The following is a 21,975-nucleotide window of genomic DNA, read 5'->3' as shown; positions in this document are numbered from 1 at the left end:
GGTGTGCAGTTGGGATGTGATTCTGTATCCTGACAACCTCAAAGCGTATTAACGTGGAGCTGAGAAATCTGCTAGAGACGATTCTAGTAATGATACCTCTGACAGCACAAGACAGCAGAGCCAGGAAAAGCAACCCAAGCTCAGCCTCCAGCTGGCTCCCAGACGTTTCCTATACTAAGCAGACATCTGTAACAGCCTGTGTCTCCAGCGCTTGGAGTGGTTTTAGAACTGCAGTCAGTCCTTCCTGAGGTATTCCTGTGTTTCTGAAGGTAGCCCAGGAGGCCTTCTCTGAGATAGCCAACAGGAGCCCACAAGAGGCTACTTCCTAAGCACAGGGAACTTTTTCTCTCCACCACCACTGATTCCTCTCTAACAGAGGGCCTTCCATACATTGTCATGGTCTACATGAATGTCAGAGCATGTGCAGGGGCCCTAACTTAGCAGGTTACCTGTGACATAGGAGAGAAGGTGCCAACTCTGGGGTCTGGGATACTGACAGGGTATCTGAGCTGTTGATGTGGCCACATGTGAATCTGTTATTACCACTATTTCGTGGTCCTACAGAAGTCCCAGGCAACCCTTGTTTCTGACTGCCTTACTTGGGGATTTATAGGTCTGATGTATAGGTCTAGCCAATAGCTGGAGAACTGCCAGTGCCCCCACTCCCACCCCCGATTTCTATTGCACCTTCCATGATGCTTTCTTAGCACAGCTGGGTATCCCACACAAAATCCACGGCTTGAGTTTGTATAGCAAACGTTGTTGTCTTATTAATGTTTAATTTTTTTTTTTAAGTGCTCCATGAGGCTCCTGGAGTTCATGCTTTTGAATTCAGCTTTGGAGAAGATAAAAGGAGATACAAGGTTGGCTGCCTTCAATAGAAAGGTTCACGAGGCAGAAAGAAGCCCTGTTCCTCTGTCAGTGTGGTGTATGGCCGCAGTCAAGTGTGGCAGGAGACAGTGTCTTTGGTTGTCTGGATCTTTATCCAGAGCTTGGTGGAAGGTGGCATGGCAGGAGAAACTCTTCCTGAAGCCTCTTCTGAGGGGGATGGAGACACCAGCAAGCGCAAAACTTTTAGCCTCCTGGGGCCCCTGAGGACGTGATATGTAAGTCCACATTCAGGTGTGTCATTTAACCTTAGATTTCACCATGGTGTACTGACACAGCAATGGTCCTGAAGGATGTCAGCAAGGGCAAGCAGTGGTCTGCTAGTGCTCCCCCTCTAGTGTTCAATGTACACGGGCAACACACAAACCAAACAGGAGGAAATAACTATAGCGATAGAAACAGGGCCTTGACCCTCTCATTTTATTAAAATGGCATGTAAATATTAAAACAGCATACTGAGCACATTAGACTTCTGCAGGCCCTGGATGAGGTGCTGCCGAGTGGCCCGAGGGCTCCCCTGTTGAAGGTTGAAGACTCATGCATTGAGCAATTCGTGTTCTTTATCAGTTTTCCCAACAGCATCAGGATTTGATAAGGGGTCGAGGTCAGCAAAGAGGCTGAACCAGGCAGTCAGGTCAGAAGCAGCCTTGGCAGGCTCTGGGGAAAGAAGAAGAAACATGAACAAACCCACCTTCTCAGAGACCTCCTCTGCCATGCTGGGCTCAGTCAGGTCCAGTAACATCTTAGAAGGGGCAAATCCCATGATCCTTGGTCTCTAACCATTAGGGAATTTCATGTCCCCTGAAAGGCTGGCTAACACAAACTGTGGCCTGAGGCTTAGTTAACTAACTTCCATCTGCAGTGCAACTCCAGCAATGGCTGCAGCTCACAGAGGTGCTCAAACCCCCACATGCTGTCTGTCTTCCCTCAACCAGGACACAGCATGGCTATTTCAGAAATCAGACCGAATGGCTGAGGAAGCAAGGTGCCTTCCAGTGTCTGCTGGGGGGAGTCCTTGAAGTCCCCTGGGCCAGGAGTAATCTGGTATTTCCTTTTTTGAACCTTCAAAGGCGCAGGCCCACAGGAGGTCATACCGAGGCCCAGTCTCTCCGCCATTATGGTCACTGCCTTTCCCACCTTTTCTTGTCAAACATGAAAGGCCCTTCCTTTCCTTTCCTTGCCTTGCCTTCTTCCCTTCTTTTCCCTTTCCCTTTTTCCCTTTCCTTTTCTCTCTTCTCCCTCCCCCTTTCCCCTCTTTTCCCCTTTTTCCTCTTTTCCCTTTCCCCTTTCCCTTCCCTTCCCTTCCCTTCGTGGGCTTGAAATCCCTCCGTTCACCCTTGCTGGAGTTCTTCCTTCTACTTGTTTCACCCTCCCTGACTCCTCAGAAAACATGATTGGACAGCTAAAGTGTCTTCCAGATGAGGAGAGAATTATCAAAGGAGTGCCTCATGCCAGTGATTTATAAAGGAGCTGGGACTCTTTCATATAAATCATTCCACGTGAGTATCTACTTCACCAGCTTGATAATCCACGCCTTTCCCCCTTTCCAACAGGTGGAGATGTCAGAAGCATGAATAAATGTCTCTCTATTAGGGTACCCTTCTATCAGGGAGTGGCTAGGAATGTGCTTGCCATCTGGCTGAAGTCTCTCAAAACTGGCTCGAGTGAAGGGATAGAATGGGGTGGGAGTTAAATCGTCTTTGATCCTTTCTCTAAATGACACCGCACTGTTAAGAGAGTTAACCAAGCACTTCATGCTTTTGGTTCCTCTCCCTATTTCTCATCATGATACCCAATGGGTACATTCCTTTGTAATGATAGAGGCAATGTACGTTATGTCATAATATATGAGATACAGCTAGTACACATAGGAACAGCTAGTAATGGCAAGACTGAGTAATCCAAACAGTTCTCTGAAGAGTAATCTGAATAGGTTATTACCATATGTAACCTTAATTGAATTCTACGTGGAGAACACTCACAACCCCTGGCTTGTTTCGATTTGATCTACTGAGACCAGAGAGAACCTCAAGTCATCATGTTGGACGTCATATGAGGCTTCTGAAAGGGATAAGACTGATAGATGATTGAGATAAATTAGTTTATCTCAGTTCTTGATAGAGAATGAAATATCTTAAAGACACCCACAGTGAAAATATGCTTCACACTTCCCCTTCCTCCTAACCTCTTGCAGAGATCTGAGAGGGTCCCCAGGGAGTAATCCTAGACTTGCAGTTAAGAGCTAAGCCAGCTGACTGCACTTTGAGGAGACCGACCCTTAGATCCTCCAGGTCTCCACTAAGAGTAAAACCAGGTGCAAATTATTTGCACAGCACTTAAAAGAACATCATGGGAACATCATAGGAACACTTTCTGATGATAATGGGACAGACGTTTCCTCTCATGTCCTGTGGTCAGGAGGAGAGGGGGTGATGACCAAAGCAACAGAGATAAAGCTGCGAATGAATACACATGAGATCTCCTGCCCAGCAGATGCGCACTTCAGGTGCCGGTTCTGAAACAGAACAGATCTCATAAGCTTAAAAAGGACCTTTTTTGAGACCTAAGAAGCCCAGCCTAATATTCAAGACCAAAGGACATGAGATCTAACAAGAACTGTCATCCAAGCTCACCAGCTGCTGGGTACACATATGGTTCCTGCCCATGATGGCCTCCAGCAGAGGATGGTGGGACAAGACTTTTTCTCCTATCTTCCCCAGACTGGGAAAAAACTTACAGAACAGGAGAAGCATCGGATCATATCTAACTGAAATACATGGCCAACTAAGGAAGACAATGGATTTTGCAAAGCAACCAAGAAACTGCTGTATCAAAGGACTGTTTTCCCTTTTATGTTTTATACCCATTTTCTTGTGGAGTATGGTGACTTCATGACCACACCCAAACCCATCAAGAAATCAAGATCTATGGTTTCCTGTCACAAAGGGGGAAGGCTTAAAACTGAATACCAATAGCACAGCAATAGAACTAGTAACCACACATTTCTACCAAGATGGTCATATGCATCTCTTTCCTGTACGTTGGGAAGTTGTAAATGGCAGTCCATCCCAAAAGATACGAGTGAAGAGCCCGTGTTAATGTTAACTTTATGCCATATTTTACAATGCCACTTGACTTGGGTAACCCAGCATTCTGTCATACCCCTGTGCTCTGCCTGAAGAGCATGGCTAGAGGTCTTTAGCCCTCTTGTTTTAGGGAAGCAAGCTCTTCCATTTCCCACAACATTTACTGTTTGTGCTGGATATTTTGGCATGGCTCATCCTTAATTTACCGTATACATCTTTAAACCTCTGCTTTACTTCTTTGTGTATCAAGTCCTGTCTTCTGAAAAAGGTGTGCAAGTTCTTCTTCACACTGAGCAGGTAGCTGGTGCTGAGTGAGCCCACTGCTGAGCCTCGTGCTAAAATGCTGACCATCAGTGCCATCACTGTAGGGATCATTATGCCTAAAACTCTGTCCTTTTACTGCGATGTTCTGGCTTAAAGTGTTTTGCATGTCTTCGTAAAGACTAATTTAGTCTCCAGTAAAGCCCTAAAGAGAGACCATGTTTGGATGCAGAGTTCAGATGGAACTGGGAACAGTTTCTCGGGGAAGAATGTCACACTGTATATGCTACAAAACTTAAATGATTGAACACCTTTTGTTTAACCTGCTATTCCAATGTCCACACTTTCTAGTGGACTCAATTATAGAATTATACTATTGTTAATAGTTTGCATTTTTGCTATATTTAGGTGTCATGAACCCTTGAAACCATGGGTCATGTATTATTTCATTCCTGTATCATTTAGGACACTGACTGGCACACAGTGGGGATCCAGACATATGACTCTTGAATTAAGACAAACTATTAAACCCCAGCCTTTAAGTAGCAAGAAGCACATTCTTGGTGCATCATCTTCAGTGGCAACATTGTACAGCCCATATAATTTCTAATATTCACTGGCTAGACAAACTTCATTTTAGATGGGCAGTACACAGACCTAATAATGAAGACTAATAAGTAATGAAACAGATGGCCTGTGACCTATTCCTTTGGTATAAAACAATGGAAAACAGAACGGATTTTAAATGACATTGCTGTTCACTGAAATGTTACTTAAATATATAAAGGGCAATTCATAAGCAACAGAAGCTTCAGATGTCAAGAGAGCCTTCTGAGATGCTGGAATTCAAACTCCACTGTATGTATTTATGAGAAATCCTTGACCTGTTTGCTTACAGTGAGTGAATTTTATGGCATGTAAATTATACTTCAATAAAACACTTTTAAATGACCAGTATTTAGTGTGATCCAGGAATAACAAAACCTCCTGAGTTCCTAGAAAATTGGCTCTTAACCATTTTCCTTTTAGACCCAAATCACATAAAAAGCAGTGAATGTGGAAAGTCAAGGCTGTGGTGCAAGTGTGTGTCCAATAGTGCCAGTCAGAAGAAAAGCTGAAAGGAGTCCTTCCTTGTCCCCATACCTGCCTACCAGCACTGTGCCTCCTTCCCTCCAACCCAGCAGCCTGTCTCCCGAAGCACATCAGCCGGGAGCCAGTTAGAAGTGTTGACCAGCACTATCTGGTAAGCCGGTTGGAGATACTGACTGATTGAAATGGAATCCTTGAGATCAGTGTTTGTTTAGGGAACACTGTCTTGGATGGCCTGCTGGCTGGCTGGGTCAACATGTTTGTTAGGTTGACAGGGCTGGAATGAGGAAAGGGACACTTTCAAAAGCAAAGGGCCTACTTCCGGATGTCATCTTCCTAGGCAGCCATGAGAAATTGTGCAGCTTTAGGCTCTTGGGTCTTACTGTGCTCTCTGACTGAGTTCATGGAGATGCTATTTCCAGAGAACCTGAATCAACTCAGGGGGAGTCTGTGTGAGGAGTCCAGAAGAATAGTCAATGCTGCTATTTGGTAGTAGAAACTCAACACGAAATTGCTCCCTGCTTCAGAACCAGGTATGATACCCATTTCCAAGCACAGCAACCAAGAACACTAGATTAAAACATGTATTCAGCTCAGTGTGTTCTTCAGAGTGCAGAATGGGGTATGTTCCTCAAGACAGCAGGGAGCACTCCAAAGTGGAGGGGAGCACTCCGAAGTGGAGCTTGCATCCTTTTCTGTAACATGCCGCCTGAAAACTTACAAATGAATCTGTATATCAAACCACGTTTGAAAAGTGCCAGAAGTCAAACCTGCATTGTCTCCTTACTTGAAGATGTGTTTTCATTATGGGTATGACTGTGTGAAGGACTGTGTAGACGCCGTGGAGGCCAGAGGCATCAGGTCCCCTTGGAACTGGAGTCACAGGTGGTTTTGAGCCGCTCAGCGTGGGTGCTGGGAAGCAAGCTTAGGCCCTCTGCAAGAGCAATACCCCTCTCTTAATGGTGAATCTATCTCTTCAGCACCCTGAATTGTATTTTTCAAGTATACCATGTAAAGGGATGATGGAGCAAAATTTCTTTATAAAGGAAAAATGTATTTTCTTTTGGGGGGTTCTGGGAATCACACTCAGGGTACTATGTATGCTAGGCAAATGGTCTATCACTGAACCAGACCCCCAGCCTATGACTGTCATCCAGCTGAATGTTTCTGTAGCTAGGGTCTGTTTGGTATAACTTAACTCCCATCAGAAGCTCCACAAGAACACTGAGAATCCATAAAGGGAGGCTTTCCCACCTCAGAGGACATACATGAAGGAGGAAGACCTTGAAGCCATCTCTTCTTCGGAAGCTGAGATGGTGGGGGAGGAGGGTAGGATACTATTCCTTGGTAATTTTACAGACGTACCGACATCCTGACTCCTCCTCCCCATGCTATGCACAGTTAACAGGCAGCATGTAGAGCCTCATTCATTCACTTCTTACCATCCATCTGCCAGCTTGAATGTGGCCTCAAGGGGATAAAATGGTATTGATGTGATAGATACCAGCTATTGAACAAATCACTCAGCTCAATGGCGATCCCAGACTCCCTCGTATCTCTCTGGAAATTATTTAGGGGAAGGGGACTATGAGGATAATTGTGGGTGGAATGACAACCAGATTTCGAATGTCTTGCCTTCTGTCAGGAGAAACTGCTCTTGAGAAAGGACTGAGCCTTGCTAATATTCCAGTAATTGCCATCAAGTGTTCCCCAGCCAGTGGTAGCCGGCAGCGGGCATTTTAAACACATAGGTGTGGCTACAAAGATGTCTCCCTATGTCAAGAGAAATTCTTTCAAGAGAGGGGCAGCGAAGGATGGAGGCAGGAGGGCACTCCAAGCTCAAGTAGAAACTGCCAGCTCTGGGCTCCTCTGACATGTCAATGTGCTACCCATTTGCAGAAAACACACATAAAAGTTTGCTAGAGAAGCCCTGCTCCCTTTGTGTACACATGGGGAAATACCAATGAGCCAGAACTAATATTGCCCAGCAAGAGGAACAGGCAGAGCCAAAGCACATGGGCCAGAGAATGTTCTGCTGTGACTGTGTCTCACCACTTACAGCAAAGGGCCCAGGCAGGGTTGCTATCTCAGCCTAGGGGCCTGGGGGCAGGGGTGGCTATGAAAAACAAAGGAGGAACACCACAACAATGGTGGTCATGACCCCTCAGCTCCATTGCCCACTGGCAAGGTATTCGTAAGATTCCTCTCTCACTGGGCTTCAGTACAAGTGAACTGGGATCTTGTGTGTAAAACCAAGTTGGGGGGGGGGTGAGCTAAAGAGCAGGCTCTCAGTAAAGCTCTCAGGTTTTCTGTTTTCCTCAGCATACCTTAGGAGTCGACCTAGAAGTGTTATCTGAAGGGTTCATGTCTTAGGCTTGTCACCCTTTAACCTGGTGACACGCCATTTGTCAGCTGCTCCCACTCTTGCCTGCCATCAGCCATCCATCCCCCCTCCCACCCTTCCATCCATCCTTCAAACAAGTACATTTGAAACACCCACTGAATTCTAGGCATTGAGCTATGATCTGAAAATATGGCGAGCAACACAATTGTGAATCCTGTTTCCATGACAACCCAAGGAAGAGACAGAAATGAAATCGGTTTTCCCGTAAGGTGAGGTAAGAGGGTGATTTAAGTACAGGGCGTAATAGAAGTGTGGAGCAGAAACAGCTAATGCAGATTGCAGGGGTGTGGATGGACTGACATCAAGACTGAGACTCAGAAGACGTCAGCCAAGTATAGCACTAGGCATGTGTAGGTGTGGACAGCATGCTCTAAGCAGAACGTGCCAAAGCCTTGTTGGTAGAAAGATCTGGGTGCACTAAAGCTTAGTATGGCTAGAGTTTACTGGATGAATAGAGAATATGATTAACCATATAGTGATATGTGTCTATAATCCCAGCCCTTGAGAGGCTGAGGCAGGAGGATGACTGAGTGTTTGAGGCTAGCTGTGGCTACCTAGTGAGTTCCAGGATAGCTTGGTTCATATTTCAACACAACCATCTAAAAAGAAAAAGATGCTCATTCGTTGGCACAGTTATGTCATTGAGTCATGCAAAGCAAAGGTGTGGGCGTTGTGGGCAGCCATGAAACTAGGGCTAGGTACTAAAGGACCTTGTAAACCAAGCTGAGGATATAGCCCTCGCTACCGTGGTGGAAAGTGTGAGAACTTGGCAAGGCACACGACCTTTTGAGGTTCCTGGATTTCCTCATCTACAGAGTGGGTAGAGGAGTTGTGAAGCATCTTTCTGTGTACCAGAGGCATTTGAAGCCTGCAGCTCTTAAGTTGTGCCTTGCAAATGTGGCTCAGCAAGCCTCCAAAGCTCTGCTGCAGGGAGGGAGCTAACGTTCCTCCTGGCACCGGCAAAGTGCCCGCCCTGTGCTCATACCATAAATACACAGGGCTCTCTTTCCCTTGACACTTTGCCATCAAGTACTGGAAATGTCAGTTACCTGGCACCAGGCTAACCCAGGAGTGGAAAGAGATGAGGTCAGCCTGGGGTTTATTTGAGATAACCCAAACCTAAAACCCACCCAGATGGCAAGAGCCTCTAAGAACTGGGCAAAATGAAGAATGCCCTGCAGGAACACAAGGAGTCTGTGAATGTGTAACAAGAGTTCCGGCTTTTGTTTGCAGAATCTTGAGCTGCAAAGATCTTCTTGAGCACTTACTTTGAGCAGCTGGTAATCTTTCCTGTATCAGTCTACTTTTAAATTAAAATTTTAACTTTGGGAAAGACACAGACTATGAAACTTCAAGCCCTCCTTAGTGTTTTCTTGTGGGGCACTGACTGGCTCACCTACTCATATTTAGAAGATCCAGGAAGGCTTAATTTTCTCATCATTCACGGGTACAGGAAGTGCTAGCCATATATGCTGGTTAGTTTTGGTTAACACAGACTAGAGTCGTCTAGGAAGAAGGGCCCTTATAGCTGAGGAATTGCCACTGTAAGAGTGACTTGTGGGGATGTCAATGGGGACATTTTCTCCATTGATGTGGGAGGGACCAGCCCACTGTGGGTGGCGCCACTCCAGGGCAGATGGTCCTGGCTGTTATAAGAAAGCAAGCTGAGTGAGCCATAGGAAGCTAGCCTGTGAGTAGCATTCCTTCATGGCTCTGCCTCCAGGTTCCTGCTTGACTTCTTGCCATGACTTTCCTCACTAATGGACTGTGAGGTAGACGTGTGAAATGAACTAAACCCTTCCATCCACAACTGGCTTTTCATTATGGTCTTTTTCCCAGCAACAGAAACCAAGCTAGGAGAACCCTCCATTGGGCCAATAAGTTTGCAAACTCTGAGAAATCCCATTAATTCTACTGAATTTTAAAGTGACTTGATTAGACCTGTAACTTTTGTTGTGAGCTCCTATAGCTTTTACAAGGAAGGAAGGGAGGGAGGGAGAGAGGGAGGGAGGGAGAGAGGGAGGGAGGGAGGGAGGGAGGGAGGGAGGGAGAGAGGGAGGGAAGGAGGGCAGGCAGACAGGCAGGCACACTTTTTTCTTTTCTTTTCTTTTCTTTTCTTTTCTTTTCTTTTCTTTTCTTTTCTTTTCTTTTCTTTTCTTTTCTTTTCTTTTTCTTTGTAGTTTCCCTAAAGGTGTCTCAGCCACACAATGGTGTTTTCTTGTTCAAGAATTATCTATAAAGACCCAATTTCAAATATTCTACTCCATATGATCATTCCATTTTGTTAGACAAGGACCCTGTCTCTCTATACCATCATTCATCTTGTTGTCTGCACTGGTGTTTTCATTCCTATGTGAAACCAAGAAACCCACAGCCAGGCTGATCACTGTAAGCCCTGCTTCCCGAGCAGGGAAGGGCCTGTGGAATGCTACTTTTGCTATCAGACACTGCACTGAAGGGTCACAGAAGTCCTGGTGGCAGGCATGGGCTCCTTAGTCACAGTGGCCAGGTTCAAAGCTGCCTTTACCAAGAGTGTGACCTTAAGCTAACAAACTGCTTGCTCCTTGGGTTTTCTCGTCTCTAAAGTGTAGATAATGATAGTGCGTGCCTGGGAAGCAGCAGATTCAATGGATAAGTTGACACAGGAAAAGAGAGACCACAGTGCTTGGTACCCAGCATGTGCTGTCTTGAGCGCTGGCTGATGAAATCTTACAGTCTGTGGCTGGTAGATTCATAGAATTACTAGATTTTACACCTTAGCCTCTCGGAGATGGGAGCCAAGCCACAGGTAAGATTCTACTGGGATAATAAGCCTAGACCAATACCTCACTTACTAAGTATAAAGCAGTAACTCGGAGAGCTACAGAGAGACTCACCACCACCACAGGGTAAGGAAGAAGAGGGTAACTACAAAAGAAAGCTGGGCTCGACTCCCTCCTTTTTACTATTGATCACATCCTAAATTATGTATCCCAATCACACTGACCTCCAAATCCTCCCAGGTCTGCCCCACTCCCTCTTGTTCACATGCCCCCAATAACGGAATTTTTTAAACTGTGTTTTGCATTGTCCGTATACTCACTGGAGTAGCATCAAACTCTGAGTGGTCTGACACTCAACAGAGCCACTGAGCCAATATACCGACGAGCCTCACGTCCCCATGTTTGGGTTAGTTCCTTAATTATTTCAGTCATTACTGAATTTAGGTTTTGACACCATCTGGTTAACCAGAGGAAACCATCTTTAATACAATGTGGCCAGGGCTTAACAGTCATTATTAAACTCTTATTTACATACAACTGTTCATGCATATTAGATGGATTTTCTAGTCACTCATGTACGTGGTGAAAAAAAAAAAGTCTTAGGCTGACATTCATCCTTTCTTATTTGGGGGGTGAGAGGAATCCTGAGAGAAGCCTACAGAAGTTTAGCCACTACAGAAGTTTAGCCACTACCAATGGCCGTCCTGTCATCTATCCTGAATTAGGGAAGCATTGGACAACGTGACACCTGCTCCCACTGAGAGTGGTGGACAATGAATAGGATGACTTTATTTTTCAACCACGGAGACATTTTTTCCCCCATGATATTTTAAATCCTCTAGGCATTCTGTTGGTAGCTATGTGCATGCAAAGGCATAATCACCGACTAACCTTAGCATTAGTCTTGCTAAAAGCCCAGAAGAAGAGAAGAGACTAACAACCAAAATGATATTAAATACCAAAGCAGACTGCGCTGTTTGGTGGCTCAACATGACTGCTGAAAGGAGACTGGAGATTTGCCCAGTATATAGAAAGCCCCATGTAGCCTAGCTTCTTTTGGTATACATGGCCCAGCCTATAACGTGCTTTGGCTTTCGTGACCTTGGAGCAACTCTCCACTTCTTCACTCCACTCACTCTTGCTCAGTCTGCTCCAAGAAGTGCTCTTCCTGCAGACCTTGCTAAAGCATTAGGATGGTAATAGCAAACGAGATGGTTTGTCTGAGTGAGGCACAGCCTCTCTTTGTGCAACCCCTTTCCAGTTCCAGGTCACACCTTGCATTTCTCTCTTACTGTCAAGAACACCTCCCTCCACTGTCCCACAGTGGTTTGGTGCCTTCTCTTCAGACACGGTGCAAGGCTGATCGTGCAAAGCCCACAGTCACCGTCTTGTTACAGCTTTTGGGTTCTCTCTGACCAGAGCTCTTCACACATTGTCTATCCAGGAAGAGGTTATGGAACCCTGCTTTCTCACTCGGGCAGTAACTGTCAGCCTCTACTGCACCCTGTAGCAGCAGGGCATGGGCATGCGCAGTAGAGCTGGGGGTGGAGGGGCTAGTAAGGATCATTCTGTAGCTCAGCTGGAGAGACATCAGAACCTCACAGAGGTGGGCGGAAGATCTGGCCTCTCGAGGCTCCCACAACTATTAGGTCCTCTCCTCCAAGAAGGTTGTGGTAAATGTGAAGAGAGCTGGCTGGCTCCCTCACTAGGCTTCACCCAGAGGTAGAACACAGTGAGCAGAAGCAGACGTCTAGCATTCTCTCTATCCCTGCAATCTCCAATCCCATGACGGCTAACATGTGAGACGGGTGCAAAACAGGATTTACAAAGAAACTAAAAGGGAAAGGTAGTTCATTTAAAAAGGTATGTGTGTGGGTGGGTGGGGGGGGGGGGCTTTTTTCATCTTGCTCCTTCAAGGTCCCGTATAAACGATCTCATTTCCAAAGAACTAAGGTTGTAATAGCTCATAATTATTTAATCGTCCCCCCTCTGCCAGTTGTTCCCCGCTCTAAGTGCCACGTAAACATGGTGTTTATTAAGGAGATAGCTTAAGTTCTTGGAAAAACCAAAGCAAAGCAATTTGAACCTGTCTTAATAGTAGTCATTCCTATCTTGGTTTACGTAGCATGGGAGGGAAGGGAAAAAAAAATCACAATAGAAGAAAACGATTTTCTTCTCAAGACCAGTTGAGAAAGTCCAGGCTTCACCATTGAACTTGTTTTTGTACTTTGAATCACTGGGTGGGGTTGGGGGTGGGCACAGCAGCAATGCACAACCAGCCTATGGCCTGAGGCTGAGGCCTGGTGCACTCTGAACCCTTCTGAGTGAAGAATACTTTGGTCCGGGTGGAAACTCTGTTCTGATGCTGTGATGGGGCCTTACTTTGTATGCTTGTAGTCAAAATAGGAACTGGTGAGTTGGGGCATACATGAGGTACGGACGGGTCAAGGTATAACTGAAGCAAGAGTGAGTACAATATATGACAGAGGTAAAGCTAAAAGGTCACTTAGTACCTGTAACGATGGGGTGTATGCAGGCTGGTATATGCATGGCAGGCACAATCAGTCTGTTTAAAAACCACAGGGTTTGAACTGTGAAGGCCTCATCCTCTCATGCATGTCACACAACTACTTTGGTCAGGGTGAAAACCCTGTTTATTCTGAGGCAGTGATGGGGATTTACTTTGCATGCTGAGGTCAGAAGCATACACCTTAAATCCAAGTGAGAGAATAAGATCCAGAACCTCCCCTCACTCCCCTGAGAAAGTCCTGAGAGGGAGGAAATCATTAGAAAGAATTCATCTCCAGTCTGACACTCCGTCTTAAAGTTGGGGTGTGATTTGGAGATTTCAGCTAAAAAGTCGATGGATGTAATAATAATAATAACAATAACAACAACAACAACAAATACTTATATTAAAAATAAAATTAAAAGATACTGGCTATAAAGTGAAAATAGAGAATGCATACACAGACAAAAATACTTCTGTATTAAAGGGGTGGGGGATGAATGAACGAGGGAAACAATAAAAGTGTTTCTAGTCACTGTGGTACCTACCTTGGAGAGAGGCCTGGAGATCTTTCATATTTTGGTCTAAAAGTTGTGAAGGAAGGAATCCAGAGCCAATCTGGGGCTTAGGGTCTGGCTCTCCCTGGGCCCCCATAGGGGCTGGCTCCTTTAGCCGGTCATCTCCAAACACTGCAGCCCACTCTCTGCTGAACTCCCCCTCATCCAGGCAGGAAGTGCTAAAGATCTCATTCAACAGCAAGAGGTCGTCCTTGTCCCCACTTTCAGGTTCTGGGGTCCCCGTCATGGGACCCAGGCAAGCTGGTAGAACACAGAGAACACAGAGCATATGACTTCCAAAAGCTTGAACTTCAGGAACAGCTGTCACGGGGGCTGGACTGGGACAAACTGAATGATGGCTAGATTTAAGAGACCTAACCAGAACAGAAATCTGTCCCATGACACCCTTTAGTAACATATTTCAGAAATACATTTTTAAATTCTATGTTCCTTGTCACCTTTCTTCCAAAGCAAATACAGCTTTTGAGCCTTACTAGAACTGCATTGAAATATTTTCCACAAAGTCGAGGGTTTGGGTTTTTCCTTAACATAAAAGCGGATCTGACAAAAACATTCCCAGGTCTGAAACAAAGCCAGAATTGAAAGCTGTTGGAGATCTTAGTTTCTTGTTTGTAAGCCTTCCCCAATCTTCCCACACAAGCCCTCCATCCACACTGCCTGGGCTGGAGCAGCAAGCATACCATGTGGCAGCCTGTCTTGCCACCCAAGCTGGGGAGAAACCTCACCACGCCCTGGCCCAGGGGAGCATGTCAGTAGGCGCATCAACGCCCAACACAGATGTTTGCAGTAACAGCTGCAAGGAGCAAAGGAAAGATGGCTCTGGCTTGCCTATGAGTAGCACCTAGAGAGCAACAGGGAAGGAGCTGATAAGCCAAGGTCTGATGCAGAGGGTTCACTTCATTGGCCTCAGACATTAGTACTGGAAGGTGGCAATGAACTCTAGTCCAGAGGGGAGTTCAGGCCCAACCCACCTTCAGCAGACCTTGGCCCTCTGATACCCAAATGGGTCATCTTTGAGTTTTGTAGTAGGAAAGAGGCCAGCTTGGAATGTCAGGAACCTGGGAATACTGTATCAGAGTCAGGTGGCCAGCTGACTTTAAAGAGAGAACCATTCTCACATATGAACAGTGACCAGACACTGAATACTACCTATGAGGAGAACAGAGGGCATGGCTCTCATAAATCCTATGCCAAGCTCTTTCATTGAGTTTTTCCTGCCTATTTTAAGAATGAAGAGCTGAGGCAAGTATTACATGTTGCTTTGTTTGTGGAATTTAATTGCCACGTGCAGACTGCAAACATCATTATAAGCCATGAACCGTGGAAAACAACGTGGTTCCTAATGTTGCTCTGAGCAACGCTGAAATTCCGAAGATCATGATAAAACAAGATTATGAGGATTTCCTCAAATATACTCATATATCTGGCGATTAGTAGTTAAGGATGTTGCTGTTTAAGTAAATCTGTGTTCTTCTGCTGAGTCTGTTTTCACCTACATGGTACATAAGAATCTAGAGGTTAAGGGTTCGTTTTGTTTTGTTCAACTCGGGAAAACTAGCTATAAATCAGGGAGGGGGGTCTAGTAGCTCCCATCACTGTGGTTTTAAAATAGTAGCAAAACATCACTTTAATCAGACAACTGTCTAATTTAAGCCTTTTTATTGTTTACGCTATCAAAGGCATTTTCAGCCAGACATAGCCTGTAGGCCTGCTAGGTGAAGCAGCAAGTTGGTTCTTTGAACAGGCTCCCCAGCTGGCTGCAGGAGCCCCCAGACTGGGTGGGTAGGTAAGGCAGGCAGATGGTGTAATACAGGCTGCTCGCCTGCCTGCCGCCATACAGGAAGACATAGAGGGATGGTACCCTCAATGTATCAGATGTGTCCCCCAACACATACATTTACATAGGAATCCCTCCCCTTTCAATCTCTCCCAGAATCACCTTCTGAAGCTGTGGTTACCTTTCAAATCTCTGAACTTACTATTTTCTGGCAACACTGGAGTGTCCAACCCCTTCCTCCTGATTTCTTTCTGGCCTAGAGAAAACCATATGATTACTAAGCCAAACCCACTTAAGTGACACTTGGAATAAGTGTCGGAGGACCTTAAGTACATCTTTTAGCAATGCCTGTAAAAGCCAGGCTTGGGGAGGGGGTCACCATGGTGACTGAGATGGCTATCCAGCAAAGATCACCATGAACAGCAGAACCGTGGATCACAGACAAGGAGTCGTCGACACATAAGCAGATGTTAAAACTTCTCTTTCTTGTTTATGTCTAGACTTCACTCTATAGTATTGAGACACTCGTGGCTTCTGCTAACTTAGCATGCCTTCCCTTTCCTGCAGTTGTTTTTCTCTTGAGAAGCTCTCTCTCTCTCTCTCTCTCTCTCTCTCTCTCTCTCTCTCTCTCTCTCTGAGATCCTGGTGACAGGCGCCCTAGGAGACCTCATCACCCTTCACTCTGCATGTGGTTGGGCTGGTCGAAGTTCTCTCTCTCTCTCTCTCCCCTCTCTCCCTCTGCCCCTCTCTCCTCTCTCTCTCTCTCTCTCTCTCTCTCTCTGGCCACAGTAGCCGACTCAGGAGAGGATACATGCTGAAGGCTTCCCTGTATTTGCAATATGAAAACTGAATAGAAAATGGCCTGTCCTTTCTTTTGGAGTTTCAGATCCAAAGATAGAAATCTGAGGCTGCCAGTGAAAATAAAATCAGCATACAAAGGAAAACAACCTAAATAGCTGGAAATGGAATTTACACAGCACTCCCAGACAGCTTCTGAGCGAGTCCTGCTTGAGTCAATGTACTGCTGTGTCCCTGGTTACATGGTCGGGTGCATTTTAAGCAAAATTCTCAGCCTAACCTGTTTCAACATGGGCTCCATCCTTACGACCAAAGAATTCTGACTAACACTAGACCCTATCAAACGCAAGCGTTTTAGTCACAAAAGTGAGTGAACACTCTGTGGAGTCAGTTATAAACTCAGATTTTGCTTCGATTGAAGTTCACAATTGAGGGTGGTCTGTTATGTAACATTCTGACTATTTATTCACTCATTTTAATGTATTATTAAAAGTTGCATATTTTTTTTAAAAAAAGTCATCACACCCTGGCTTTTTAGTAGTTAAAGCAGGCTACCTGGTGACCTGTACTCTGGAAAGGAAACTTATTTAGGTAGCCAAAAGCAAGGAAACCGGTACTGACTTGACCCATAAAATACAGAAACCTCCCAATTATTACACCAATAATTAAGATGCCTGAAATTACTATGCATAACTTGTAAGAGAAAACTTAATTACAAGTCGAAATGGACAGGTTCAGGTCTGTTACCGGACAAGCCTCGACTTGTGAGACAAGCGCTTGTCAGTGGGCTCTGGAGGGTGAGCTCTTGTTATCTGCTTTGAAAACAGAGCCACTCCAGTGGGACAAAGAAAACATAAGAGATAGGGGAATGTCCTAGGGAGAAGCCTTGTCAGAGCGTCCACCCACTCAGACAAATAAAGGCTGCTCCTGTTGAGGGGTAGGGGGTGGGGGCACAACTTTCTTTGGCTTAGAGTCTCCAAATGCCTGTCTTCAATCCAAGTTCTCCAACTCCCGACCACAAATTCTTATCTTATTCTTTGTAGTGTGCAAGCTGGCCACAGCTCCAGGAGGTGACTGCCTACCCTGCACCTTCTCTGAGGCCAGTTGTGAGATCATTCCTTATTCAAAACCTTATAAATGTTCCTCCAGACAGCTTTGCAGTCAAGTGTAAAGTAGCAGCTTCACACAGTAGCTTTCCTAATGGTGGCATACAGGATCTCCACATGCTCGGGCCAGAGCTGAAGTGGGTGAGGCTACCTAGCAATGGTGCCTTCTGGGAAGTGCAGAGTTTAGCCAAGGTGCCATGTTTGATGCTGCTTTCCTGTCTGGGGACTTGCTGTTCTTTTCTCAATAGAAAAATAAAAACAAAAACAAAAATACATCTATATTGTTTTAAATAAAAAAAGATCTTACAAACTGTTTGCTTCAACTTATTTTACAGAGGAGGAAAACTAGACCCAGGTCAGATTACCTGTCCAAGGTCATGTGATGTCTTAGTTACAGAGAGTCTGGCCTGGGAGCTTTAACTCATAAGTCAGTGCTTTCTCTCTGGGGAAGCTTGGCTTTCCTTCAGAATGAAGATAGGTATTTTTATGTGTGCTGATAAAGAACCAACTGAGACCTTACACATAAACTCCTAGAAGAAGCTCTGTAAAGGGCTGAGGCTCTCTAAGGCCAGAATAGTCTTCTAAGTACCATGCAGAGACAGGCAGAATAGCCAAGACGAAAAAAGAAAAAAAAAAAAAAAAAAAAAAAAACCACTCCATATGCCTGCCTTGCTCAATGCCCAGAAATAAGAAGCCTGGGCCCTGGGAAAACATTCCTTAGAAGAACTGGTCCTGAACCGGTGAAGTTCTAGCTTATAAAAGCTCAAATGCAGAGGAAACTCAAGTTCAGGCAGAGTGTGGAAACCCCGGTGACAGTCCATTCAGATAGAACTTTTGAAATCATATTGAGTTTCATGACCTCAGCATAAATTAGGAACACAGAAGATGGAAATAACCACATAGACAGAAAATGAGAGCACAGGACAACAAGCAGATAAATGTCACTTGATTTACCTTCATCTGTGTGAAACAGGAAGGCTCACTTCTCTGGGTTTCTCCCCGTTCCCCACACCCCACGTAATGACTAATCTTAAAGGCCACAGGCCTGCAGAGCAGATGAAACCCCAAACACCAACACTATCCTCCTAGCACCCCAAAGACAGCGGGGGAAGATGGTAGGAAACCACCTGACAAAAACGTCGAAGCAGAAAAACATTTGTCAGGTCTGCTAACAAAGTGTGCTTGTTTGGAATTCAAGAATGCTGCTTTGAAAAACTCCCTTGGGGTTTAAAAATAAGAATAAATAAAAATCCCAACTGACAGGGGCCTGGGTGGGTATGGGGTTTGTGTAAGGATCTGTATGTGCTCTCTAGAAAAAAAATAAATAAAAAAAAAAGAACACTCCAAGAATGCTAGACCCAAGTAGGCATACACAAAACTACCTGATTGCTAAAACCCTACTCTAATCTCTCTTGATAAAAAGCATGAATCTTGGGGCTAGAACAAATCTTTAAAACTCTATAGGAATAATCCCACACAGAACACTCTATTACATGATAAAGAACATTTGTTTTTAATATCTATTTGTTTTAATATTAGTTTCTTTAAGCAGAGTTTCATGTGGCCTGAGCTGGCTCAAACTTGTTATGCTTGCTTTGAACACTTGAACTTTAATCCTTTGTCTCCCAAGTGTTGGGATTACAGGTATTTGCTGACACACTTCTGCTTTCAGTAATTTATTTTAAAGGTGTATTACTGTTGGGCTGGGGAGGGGGAGGGGGTGCTCAATGGTCGAGCTCTAACATGTGTAAAGAAAAAGTGTATCATTATTTCATTGGGTGACCCAGGTCACCAGCATATCCTAGCATACTGAAGGAAGAGTTTATATGAGCAGATAAAGAATTTAATACTCGGTTACTGTATGTCCTGAGGCAAAGCAAACATCTCTTATTTGACTCTAAGGGTGACTTCAGGTGACAGTTCAGCAACTCAGGAGAAACTAGGTGCCATATGATAGCACATGATGGCTCTGGGCTAAAGGTTGTCTCTTAGAGTTCTGCTGGCTGCTGGATGAACCATTATCATTATACCCAGCCAGAAGACAGAATGGTGAGCAAGAACAGAGAAAGAAGACAAACATGTTTATGAAATATGGATAATAGTTTTGTTTTGCTTTTTAATTGGCCTAGACCTTGTGGTTTTTCATAAAGACTTGCTGATAAGATGTATGTAAGTTGAACTTATCAAAACTTCACTTGCTTTATACCACATTTTTCTTCTGTGTTATGGTATTTTGGCAGGGGTTAGGGGTGTCCAACTTGAGAAGCACAAGGATTTATATATGTTATAATTAGTGAATGAAGGTTACATGTCACAGGTAGTCATACGGTGACTTCAGAGCCACTTTCAAGAATCTCTGAATGTCACTAATTTGTTATTAAAATATTTTTATACAGTGTGGCCAATATTGGTTTTTCATCACTTTATCATTGAGAAGAAGACAGAACTACAGTTACAACTCCTGAGTCGTAGTAAATCACCCATTCTTGGATTAAGTGCCTTTTATTTCTTCTTTCAAGTGTTTTGCATATTGTAATCAGCATTTTAATTCAGAACTTAGGCCATGAGGAAGTTTTGAAAGGGCATGCATTTCAAAGTGAACACATCAGTGGGCATTCTTTTCCTCAGTCACAAGTTCTCTGTGTGTTGAGAGTATCTCTGTACTTGTGGCTGTGGTTTTAGAGCTGATACCACCTACTGGGATACACACACAGAAGAGGCACAGACAGTGGAGAGCATCACTCAGGCCTACCGCAGGGCTCTGTGGGACAACAGTGATGAAGGAACAGGGTGGCTTATGTGAGACTATACTTGATCAGGAAGATCTGTGACTCCATCTTTCTGCCCGAGAATTAGTGTATGTGTGTGTGTGTATTGTATATATGTATATACATATATATAGCTCCCTCTTTAGAACTAAAAAGCAATGGGGCATGACATTTGCTTTCAATAAGATGTCAGTCTTCCTCCAATGGACCCTGCCATACAAGAAAGCTTACGAATGCAAGCAGGTTATTGCAAGCAGTAGCATTTCTGATTTAATTCTGATTGAATTTAAAGAAATGCAAGCTTTAGGCTAAGGTTGTAGTATTCTATCAAAAATTTAAAAAATCTTTGTATAAAGACAATTATTTTACCCCTTATAAAAAAAGAAAGAAGCAAGCATATGGACTCCTATGCATGTACGTATGTGGATACTTTGTTGTCAAAATGGGGTATGGGCTAAAGCATAGGAACAGGGGTGAGTTTTTAAAATGTAATATTCTATTATCTTATGTACTAATAAAAATTATTAGTACATAATAATTTTTTAAATTTCTGAATACTACCTATCCAGAAATCAAGTCTACTAAAGCAATAAAATTAAGTACAGTTATACACCAAGAAGATGCTGGGGTTAGGAAGAATATCAACCCATCAAAATAAGACAGAGCATGCATGCGATTATTAACACATTTACTAAACGGTAAGACTGGCTAAAACTGGATAGTAGATACTTAGGGCATGTTATACTATTCTCATAACAATTTGGTAAGATTAAATTATTTTAGTGTTCAAAAAATAATTTATAAAGAATATATTTAACCCATTAAAATGTTTTATTCTTTCAGAGGTGAAAGGTCCTTACTAAAAATGGGGACCATGAATGGTAACTCACAGTGTTTACTCATGCATCTCATTACTCAGTATGATTTCCGTTTTACTAATCATATGTCATTTTGATAAAATAGTGCATAGCATGATGCCTTCTGTGAGATATTAATAAGGCCAGCAGACTTCTGCCTCCGGGTCTATATTCCCAAGCCCCGGGAAGTTCATGGCAAAGCTGTGGTACCTTTCACTCACTGAGAGACTTTGTCTCTAATACTCTGTGAATTCGGTCAACACTTTGATGGTTTATCTTAATTTTTAGCTTGACTGGATGGAGAGCCACTTAGGAGATGATTCAGCATACCTCTGGGAGTATCTGTGTCTCAGAGAAAGCTAGACCATGAGGGTTTTGCCCAGATCAATAGCTGACCCATTGATAGACTCAAAAGTTGAGTAGACAACTGGGATATGGTGGACCTGTAGAATTACTGAGTTGGAGGAAGTGTCTGGCAAGGAGTGTCTTTGAAAGGAATATCTTTGTGCGGGCTGTTTCCTGTTCCTTGGTTTTCTGGCCTCTACAAGGTAAAGAGCTTTCTTCTACCATGCCCTTCCTCCACGATGTATCTGCCTTGCCACAAAGTTAAAAAGCAGCGAAGCCAGGAGACCATGGATTGCAACCCTGAGCCAAGATAAACCTTTCTTTAAACTGCATCTCTCAAGCATCTGTCACAACAACGGTCTAGCAGGTCGAACTCAGACTGAGCTGACCCTGGTTAACAGAGGTCCACAGGGTAGCTTGGGCCAGTTTCTATGCTGTAAGAAATCTGTTTGAATAGGGGCAGAATGCCAGTCTCCAGGTCAAGGGATGATACTCTGGTGTTTGGCTCAGAATCTCAGGAGCATTTTGGACTCTTAGTAAATCATTAAAAAGAAACCTTTGCTTGGATAAAAGTAAGAGCTAGGGTTGTACTAAAACTCTTCCGTTTCTTTAGATCACTTAGTATCAGACGTCTCATCCAAATCCAGGGTCCTGCATTCTTTTGTAGGGGGTTATTTGGCTGTCAGCATGAGAGGTCTAGCCTGGTGGAGCAATGGAAATACAGCACTGTATAGCATCTAGTGAGCA

At 44.3% G+C, this 21,975-nt stretch overlaps 1 protein-coding gene across 4 annotated transcripts in view; it reads right to left on the bottom strand.

Annotated features, from left to right (window-relative positions):
* Nucleotides 1–1,273: 1,273 nt before the first annotated feature.
* Ica1 (islet cell autoantigen 1) overlaps nt 1,274–21,975 on the bottom strand; it is a 133,862-nt gene continuing 113,160 nt past the window's right edge. For 2 of the 4 annotated variants that reach the window (XM_076913697.1, XM_034519135.2), the window contains exons 13-15: nt 15,557–15,610; nt 13,548–13,817; nt 1,274–1,545 (exon numbers count right to left, since the gene is read on the bottom strand). In XM_076913697.1, coding sequence (XP_076769812.1) covers nt 1,424–1,545; nt 13,548–13,817; nt 15,557–15,610 — 446 coding nt within the window. In that variant the 3' untranslated portion in view covers nt 1,274–1,423. The remainder of the gene's footprint in view (nt 1,546–13,547; nt 13,818–15,556; nt 15,611–21,975) is intronic. The other 2 variants (XM_076913698.1, XM_034519137.2) reach the window with 1 other exon arrangement.

This window comes from Arvicanthis niloticus, chromosome 15, assembly GCF_011762505.2.
Source record: "Arvicanthis niloticus isolate mArvNil1 chromosome 15, mArvNil1.pat.X, whole genome shotgun sequence".
Lineage (NCBI taxonomy): Eukaryota > Metazoa > Chordata > Mammalia > Rodentia > Muridae > Arvicanthis > Arvicanthis niloticus.
This window is presented reverse-complemented; position numbering and strand designations above follow the sequence as displayed.